The 9370-nt window shown below is 45.2% G+C and overlaps 1 protein-coding gene across 4 annotated transcripts in view; it reads left to right on the top strand.

Moving 5' to 3' along the window:
- Positions 1–9370, top strand: part of RGS12 (regulator of G protein signaling 12) — a 760012-nt gene that overhangs the window by 660998 nt on the left and 89644 nt on the right. For all 4 annotated transcript variants that reach the window (XM_078678542.1, XM_078678544.1, XM_078678541.1 and 1 more), the window contains exon 15: positions 7175–7245. In XM_078678542.1, the coding sequence (XP_078534668.1) occupies positions 7175–7245 (71 nt within the window). The remainder of the gene's footprint in view (positions 1–7174; positions 7246–9370) is intronic.

Raw genomic sequence — 9370 nt, 5'->3', positions numbered from 1 at the left:
CGTCTCCAGAGAGTTTAGTTATTCAGGCAGCCTGTTCCAAGGCATCACCTGGTGCTTTTCCACAGGTACCTGGTGACAAGAAGTTGGACCAATCAGATAAGAAGGTATTCTCTTCGGCTAGCATGGCTCTCAAGTCCACAAATGCTACCTGCCTTTTAGGACGCTATATACACGCTTTGATGGACTCTGCAAAACAGTTGGTACCAAAGATACCGGAGGAAGACAGGTGGAACTTCAGTGAGGTTCTTGCGGATACTCAGGCTGCTGCTCGCCAGGTGATCCAGAGCGGTTTGGATACAGCTGACTCTGTGGCAAGGGTCATGGGATCATTTGTTGCCACCAGGAGGGCTGCTTGGTTGAAGTCTTTCTGCTGATATACAGGCTACTTTAATAGACCTTCCATTTGATGGTTCCGGCCTGTTTGGAAAAAAGGCGGATGCCGCCTTGGAAATGTTCAAGGACATTAAGGCGACGGCTAGGTCTTTGGGCCTTCAGACCAGAGGTATATTGGGTAAGAGATACAGAGGATTTGCAAGATCTTACTTTCACTCTTACAAGCAACCACAGCAGCAGCAACAGCAGCAGAATTCTCTGTACAAATCGTATAGAGGTAGAAACAGAGGCCGCCCTAGAGGTCGTCAAGCCTCCTCCTCTTCCCACCCCCTCCAACCACAGCAAAGCAACCCTATATCCGCCATTCCGGATCATGTTGGTCCTGTAGGGGGTCGGCTTACTCATTTTCTACGGGATTGGGAATCGGTTACATCGGACCTTTGGGTTCTCAATCTCGTGGAGAATGGGTATGCTCTTCCCTTTCTGGAGTTTCCCCCAAATTATCCTCCTTGCCAAGGATTTTGCATGAAGGACCACCTGCTTCTTTAGCAGGAGGAAGTCCTGGATTTACTAAGAAAAGGTGCAATAGAGGCGGTTCCGGAGCAGGAAAGGGGTCAGGGATGCTACTCCCGGTATTTTCTGATACCCAAGAAGGATGGCAGACTTAGTCCAGTCCTGGACCTCAGGGTCTTGAATCTCTTTCTGAAACAGGAGAAGTTCAAGATGCTCACCCTTGCGCAGGTTCTTCAATTACTGCTGGAAAAAGACTGGATGGTGTCAATCGACTTGCAGGATGCGTATTTTCATATTCCCATCCTGAAGTCACACAGGAAGTATCTCCGTTTCACGGTGGGATCTCAACATTACCAGTTTGCGGTCCTTCCGTTTGGTCTTACTACTGCACCTCGAGTCTTCACCAAGGTGATGGCTGTGGTGGCAGCACATCTCAGAAGGTCAGGGATACCAGTATTCCCTTATCTGGACGATTGGCTGATCAAAGCAGAATCTCCGGAGAAGGTGCTCCATCATCTGCAAGTCACAACTCAGTTGTTGTACAGGTTGGGCTTTACGATAAATGTGCCCAAATCTCACCTGGTGCCCTCCCAGTGCAACCTGTTCATAGGTGGGGTACTGGATACCACTGTGTGTCGGGCATTCCCTCCTCCGCAAAGGATTCACGACATACAGGATATGATTCCTTTATTTTACAATGGAGCTGTCGTACCAGTCCTGAAGGTCCTTTGTCTGCTCGGTCTGATGGCTTCTACATTCTGCTGGTCAATCATGCACGCTGGCACATGAGGGCACTCCAGTGGTGCCTCCGCAGGCAGTGGTATTAACACAACGGAGATCTCAGGGAGTCAATCAGGATCTCCAGAGAAGCTGCGGCGGATCTGTCTTGGTGGAGCGTGGAAAGCAATCTGATTCAAGGGAAGCTGTTCCACTTACCTCCATCGGTGACCACGGTGATAACTGATGCATCCACCTTAGGGTGGGGTGCTCATCTGGGGGATCTGGAGATCAAGGGTCTTTGGTCTCCAGAGGAAAGGTTGCTTCACATTAACCTTCTAAAGTTACGGGTGATACGTTTGGCGCTTAAGGCCTTCCTCCCTTCGCTTCGCGGTGAGTCGGTTCAGGTCTTCACGGACAACCCTACTGCGGTGTGGTATGTCAACAAGATGGGAAGAGTGAGATCGCAATGTCTCTGCTGATAGTCTCTGCGACTCTGGTCCTGGGTTCAGGACCATCAGATTTGCCTGATGGCAAATCATCTGGCCGGAGTTCTGAACGTGCGTGCAGACAGTCTCAGTCTGCAGTTCTCAGCCGACCACGAGTGAAGGCTTCATCCGGAGGTGGTTCGACATGTCTTTCAGACGTGGGGAACTCCTCAGGTGTACCTGTTTGCCACTTACGAGACTGCTCACTGCCCTTCGTTCTGCTGGCTCCAGTATCCGATGCAGGGATCTTTGGGGGACGCGTTTCAATTTAGTTGGGACTTAAAACTCCTTTACCCGTTTCCTCCCATACCCTTGATTCCTGGGGTTCTGGGGAAGATACGCCAAGACCGGGCCCAAGTCATATTGATCGCTCTGGATTGGCCAAGAAGGATGTGGTACACAGATCTTCCCCACCTCTCCTCGCGCCCGCCGCTCCGTCTCCCTCTCGGGTAGACCTCCTCTCTCAGATGGAGAGGCAGGTTCTACACCCCCACCTCCAGACCTTACACCTTCATGCCTGGAGATTGAACGGGGCAACCTGAATTCTTTTTCTCTCCCACATGATGTGGTGGATGTCATTTTATCAGCCAGGCGTCATTCCACCAAGTCTATCTTCTCTTATAGGTGGTCCAAATTTCTCTTGGTGTGGGGAGAAATCCATTGACCCTTTGAAGGCTCGTTTGTCTGACATTCTTCAGTTTGCGCTTTCTTTGGCTCAGCAAAGGTTTGCTGTAGCTACAGTGAAAGGTTCTCTATCAGCTTTGTCGACATTTCTCTGTCTGCCGGATCATCCGTCCTTATTTAAGTCTCCTATTGTCTTATGGTTTTTAAAGGGCCTTACAAATAAATTTCCTCCTACTCCATTTATTGTGCCACAATGGGACTTGAATCTTGTGCTTGCTTTCTAAATGGGTTCTCCATTTGAGCCTTTGCACAGGTGTCCCTTTAGGCTGTTTTCTTTTAAAACGGTCTTTCTGATTGCGATTACCTCAGCAAGGAGGGTAAGTGAGCTTCAAGCTCTGAGTTAAAAAAACCCATTTTTGACCATTCATGCTGAAAGAATTGTGCTCAGGACCAGGGCTGCTTTTCTGCCTAAGGTGGTAACTCCCTTCCATCTAGGACAGTCCATTACCCTCCCTTCCTTCCATTCTCCCTCTCACCCTTCCAAGGAGGAGGAGAGACTTCACCGTTTGGACCCAAAGGGGGCGGTGAGCTTCTACCTGGACAGAACCAGAGAGTTCAGGGTTGTTGACCAGCTCTTCCTGGGTATCGTTGGTGCCAGAAGAGGCAACGCGGTGCTCAAGCGCCCACTGTCCTGATGGATTGTCTTGTGTATCAAGATTTGCTACTCTGTTGTCGGTAAGGAACCTCCTGAAGGTTTGAGGGCCCATTCTACTAGAGCAAAGTCATCTGCTTTGTCTAGGGGTGTTCCTGTGGAGGACATTTGTAGGGCGGCAACTTGGGCCTCCCTCCACACTTTCGCAAATATTATTGTTTGGATGCAGAGGTGAGGAGGGACGGACACTTTGCTCGTTCCGTCCTTCAGGACTTCTTGGTATAGAAGAGTTGATACCCTCCTCCGGGAGTGGGACTGTTGTGGGAATCTATTCACAAGGTGAGGAATCCACTGGCAGAGATATCCATCAAAAGAACAAGTTACTTACCTTCGCTAACGCTTTTTCTGGTGTATACTGTATCTGCCTGTGGATTCCTCACTGACCCACCCTCCTCCCCATTGTCCACTCTTCTATACCTGCATTAGTGACATTGTTATAATGTATATATTTTACTGTCAAAGGAAATGAATTGTTATAATTGCTTTCAAGCATTGACTGCACACTGTGTGTGTTATTTGGTACTATGAACAATGTGTATATATCTATTGTTGTCGGTCTGTCTGTGTGCCTCGAGGGCACGGAAAAAAGGCCGGAACTGATGTCATCACGCCGACGGAGTCCTATTATGGAGTCAGTGACGTCAGCGGAGCCATGCGCGATGCCGTGCTTCTGTGACATCGTCCACGTCGGTGTGAAGAGCTACATAAGAATTTCCGAATATTGCTGACGCAGGGGGATATTCACAAGGTGAGGAATCCACAGGCAGATACTGTATCCACCAGAAAAAGCGTTACCGAAGGTAAGTAACTTGTTTGTTACCGCCACAATAATCCAGTGTAATCCTGTGTATTTAATAACCGTAATGCTTTGCAAGATCCCCCATTAGCAACCAACAGTTGCACGCTCATGCAGTACTTTTCAGTCCTTATAATACCGTGGACAAGAGCACTCTGTGTCAAGAGAATACAGCATTCCATATGCCCAGTCAGCATTGGAAAGAACATTTAGTAACTTCACTCTTTGGTTCAGGTGAATATCTGTCACAACCTTGAATAAAAAGTTTTTTATCCTCATTGTAATACTGTTCTTAGAACATAGTCAACAACACATCTAACTTAAACACCTGCAACTGACCTGATATTAACATTAGAAAACCTATGTTCACAGTGAAAACCTTCAAAGCATTTTGTCGAGTCACAAAAAAGCACCATCACATGTTCGAACAATAAGCTCAAATAATGGGTGGCAAAGTTAAACTCTGCTGAGGAGACTACACTCGACTGGGCCAAATTAAGGTCATTAGAATTATTGAAAGTTCCTCATATCGGTTTAGGACCATCCACTGCTTAATTTTAGCCGGTGGTTTCCATTGCTCAGCACCAGCACGTAATCATCAACACTGGCACCTGAGCACTAGCTACGGACACATTCATTTATGTAAGACATAGGGAAATTAAGTGATTCGCCCAGAATCACAGGATGTTGAGCAGATGCTGAGACTCAAACCTGATTCCCCAGCTCATAAGTCAGCAGCTGTGGCCATTACGCCACATGCTCTCCCCACTTGTAGGGTTTGTTGGTTCAGTGTTAGGCAGCACTAACAGGAGAAAAGGGCTGTTCAAAGCTTCCTCCTGACAAGAGCACAGGCTAACCACTGGGACCATTGTAATTGGTAGAGAAGAAAAAATAATAATCCTGCTGGACTGATCAAGAGTTAAAGATTCAGTTTCCCAATGCTCTTTTCATTGGAAAATCTCTGAGAAAGAAAACCTAGTGAATTTCACAGATGAGTATTATAATAAACAGGCTGTGTACAGGATACCTTTTCTGTGAGACGGGCTTTCAAATTCATGTAAGTTGACCTCTAATGGGTGTCCACAGTAACGCATTCCTCTCGACCAGCGGTACTTAACTTTTAACTTCTGTGGGTCACCTCTGAATCATTACTGGAATCCAGGGACCCTCAATGAGTCATTATTGGAAGCCGGGTACCCCCAGCTTAACAACTTCTATTATTTGAACCTCTAAGCAATACACAAAAAAAATAAAAACAAGTATAAACCAAACAAATGGACAAATATTAAAGTCCATTTTTTATAATCAAATATAGAAATGTTTTTCAAATGTTCAATTTTGCTTCTTTAATTGTATAAACTTGTTTAATGTATTAATTGCAAAATTATTTAACTTTGTTAAACAGTCATGGAGCCCCTTAGTAGGCCTCGTGGACTCCCAGGGGTCCTTGGACCATAGGTTAGGAACCACTATTCTAGACTGGGCAATCCTATGCATACCAAAGACAATAGGCATAGACACCCTTGATGATCTTCTAGAGAAAGTCTTGATTGCACCACTCCCTTAAGGGGCAACACCTGTTTACAGGAGAAGTATTTACACAACTCCAAAAAAGATAATTGATACAAATATGGAGCATTACTGGTCAAGTGGTATTGAATTATATTGATGGAACTTTGTTCTGTGCTTATGGTTTCAGATTTTCTTTAAATGCAATAAAAAATGAAGTTGGTTAATAGCGGTGAACGAACAGTTACCTATAATCCTACTTTCTCTCTTGCGGAATCTTCTTTACAGTCAAAAGCACTGACTTTCCCGCCTACCCATAAGATACTATAATATAAATATATGTATTCATTGTAAAAAACAAAGGTTGAAGTGACATTATAGTTGGGAATTGTAACAATATCTTACTTAGCATTACAAAACCTTTGAAGAGACGTTATAGTTAGTTGAAAATATCAGTTAAAACATAACTTTTTAAACCAACAAAACCACTGAAATTCACTACTTATAGTTAACTCCAATAACTATAACTCGTGCCCTAAAATAACTAACTCTCGCCCCACCCTGCATAGTGTTATCAATTGTCATTTCAGATCTCATTAGGGATGTTATGAATGCAGTCTTGAACATGTCACGAGTGATGCAATATGTGAGGGTACAAACAGTGTATGGTGCCTAACCGCCCGCCACGCACAGCCATGAGGTTAGCTTTGCTTAAGTGTCAATGTTTGCAGCCTATTTGAATATATTTACCATTATACTGCTGTGGACGTGTTACTGTGGAACTTTCAGCTTGACAGCCGTGATGATTCAAGCATGTGAATCTATGAAAGATGTCAAAACTGGAGAACTGCTGTTACTGGTAACTTTTTCCCTCCATTATTTATGGTTTTGTGTGGTGTAAAAAAAGATGCAGTGCCTTTACTATAACCTTAGACGAGTTCCTCCCCTGACAGCATGAAACATTTTCCGGTACTCTGCCAAATTAAAAAAGGAATAGAATGCATAAAAATGTAGTATCATTTTTATTAATGTTTTTGTGGTAGCAAAGAGGGTATTTTTTGGCATTGAGGTGTAGGGTTGCTATGGGTCCAGAGATGTTAGACTTAGCTCTTAGGAATAGTGCACCAGGCTTCTGCTGTTATTTAGTACTTTATAGTTTGGGGTTTGAATAGATTTATTCATGTAAGGAGTTGCAAAGTTCTGCTAAATATGACATCAGTCGTTGTAGACATGGCTTGCTTCTTAATGACATCCTGGGTAACAAGTCTCTTCATGAGTTATGCTTAAATTTATGCAGTTTATCCTAACACTTGCTTTGCTTGGTTTGAAGCCCGTAGTATATGAACAGTAAACTGCTCAGTGTGGAAACTAGACTATTTGCAAGTGCTAATGCCTGCTCAGAATATCAACCCCTCCCCCCCCCCCCCCCCTACCACAATGCATGCATATAATACAGTGAAATAATTGTATTTTTTCCTGCAGACAAACAGAAAAGTGCCTCAACGAAACCAAATACAGTAGTAACTGGCAGTTCCAGAAATCAGATGTTTACGGTAATATTCATGTTGCAATTTAATTTCTGCTCCAAAAGTTTGTTCTGATGTGTGGTGAAATGAAAGCCTTTCCACAGAGTACGCAGTATCATGACATTGTTTAGCATGGTTCAGATTCCCAACTCAATGAAATGCCCTAGAAGTAAGATGGGTTGTGTAAAGAGTTTTCCTCCTCTCATGGCCCTGGCCTTTTTGTGCACTTGGCTAATTTGCTTTTTATCTCCCAGGATTACTGGAGTCAATTTCACATATTGTTCGACTTCATGAACTTGATGAAGCACCTCAGTGGAGTTATTAGCACCTTTTCGTGTTTTCTTCAGTTGGGTAGCTACATGATAAATGCTACGCAGGATGACAATGGGGGGTCTGTGTGCCCTTTTCTTGGGGGTTAATTGAACCCTGCTTCAGAGACCTCATTTCCTATTTTGAAAGAATTAATGTCTGGTTAGTTTATCTCCGAAAAAAAAAATAACCACTCAGCAAAATGGACGAAAATTCAGAATGTTTCCGCTTTTAAAATTCCTGCGCAGGAAAACTAAAAAAAACTGTTTCCAACTGCAGCACCTGAAGAAAAATAGGACTTTGCCTTTATACTGTCATGAAACCTCCTTTGGCATAGAGAGCTGTACTCGAGAGGCACCGGTTTCTTTCTGTTCTGTTTATTGGAGAAACCGGGGAGAGCGAGTCAGAGGCAACAACCACTCCTCCGACTGCCTCATCTCCGCTAGAAGAGGAAACCAAGAGAAGTGTGGCCAAGCCAGGGCAATGCCAATGACCAACACTTTCACCCTCGGCACCCTAAGAAGGAACCTAAGATTCAGCGGAAAGGGAGTGAAAGAAGACCTTGCAGCCACCTGAAGGAGAGAGTGTCCACAGCCCAAGCAAGCCGCTCTCTGGTTCTCGACCAAAACATTGGCACCTTGGCATTGAGAGAACCTGCAAAAAGATCTATCACTGGGACTCCCCACTGAGCTGTGATTTCCTCAAATAGTTCCGGTTAGAAACAAAAATCCCCTGATAACAGAATGGCTCTGCTGAGATTGTCCGCCAGTGTATTGGAGACCCCTTGAGTGTGGATTGCAGGCACTGCCAACAGACAAGACTCCGTCTAATGAAACAATTTGCCCGCTACCCTTGCCAGAGAAAGAGACCTGGTCCCCCCCTGCCTGTTCACATAAGCCAAAGTCGTAACATTTTCTGTCCTGACTAGTACAACATCCCCCTTCAGAAACCAAGAGAAAGCCTTCAGAGACAAGTGGACAGCTTCTAATTACCTCCAATTCAAAGACCTCCTGCTCTGAGATAGAGACCAAGAGCCCCTGATCTGACGTACCCCCATTCAGGCCCCACAACTCGACAGACTGGCATCTGTTGTAACAATACTTGGAGCAGGAAAGGAAAGGGGGATACCTTTCAGGACATGCTCCAGGATGTGAGCTATCAGCTTGTGTAAATGAAAGCGAGCCCAGACACCCAGAAATACTGTTGCTGTTAGATCCCCCTGAGCCTGGAGCCATTGTTCCGCCACCTGGGTGGGCAGGGCCAAAAGACCCAGAATGTGGGCTCAGATCTTTGCCACCCTCACATTTGGCAGCGTGACCACGCTCAAATCGGTATGAAATCTTGCCCCAGTGAACTGGCTGTCTTGTTCCAGAACAAAGCTGGACAAGAAAACCATGTCCCTGCAAAATGACCAGAATCACCACTGTGTGTTTGAGAGCTAACAGTTTTCTGGGAGCGTGAACCAGCCAATCGTCCAGATAAGGATGAATGAAGATCCCTTGATGGTGAGCCAAAGCCACCAAAGGGGACAAGAGCTTTGTAAAGACATTTGGGGTGGACTTCAGACCGAAAGGCAAAACTGCGAACTGAAAGTGGTCTTTCCCTATCGCAAACCACAGAAACCTCTGATGATCTAGTGCCATGGGAACATGCAGGTAAGCGTCTTGCAGACCTATGGAAGTCATAAAGTTGTTAATGCTGGCTAAGGGAATTATGGACTGTAATGTCACCATTTAGAATGAACCATCCTGATCCACCCATTCACCCTCTTCAGATCCAGAACCGGCCTGAAACCCCAGACACCTTCTGTACAAGAAAATAAGAGGAATAGCATCCCTTTCCT

Source organism: Lissotriton helveticus, chromosome 2_2 (genome assembly GCF_964261635.1).
Source record: "Lissotriton helveticus chromosome 2_2, aLisHel1.1, whole genome shotgun sequence".
Lineage (NCBI taxonomy): Eukaryota > Metazoa > Chordata > Amphibia > Caudata > Salamandridae > Lissotriton > Lissotriton helveticus.
The sequence above is the reverse complement of the archived record's forward strand: the minus strand, read 5'-3'. Positions and strand labels throughout refer to the sequence as shown.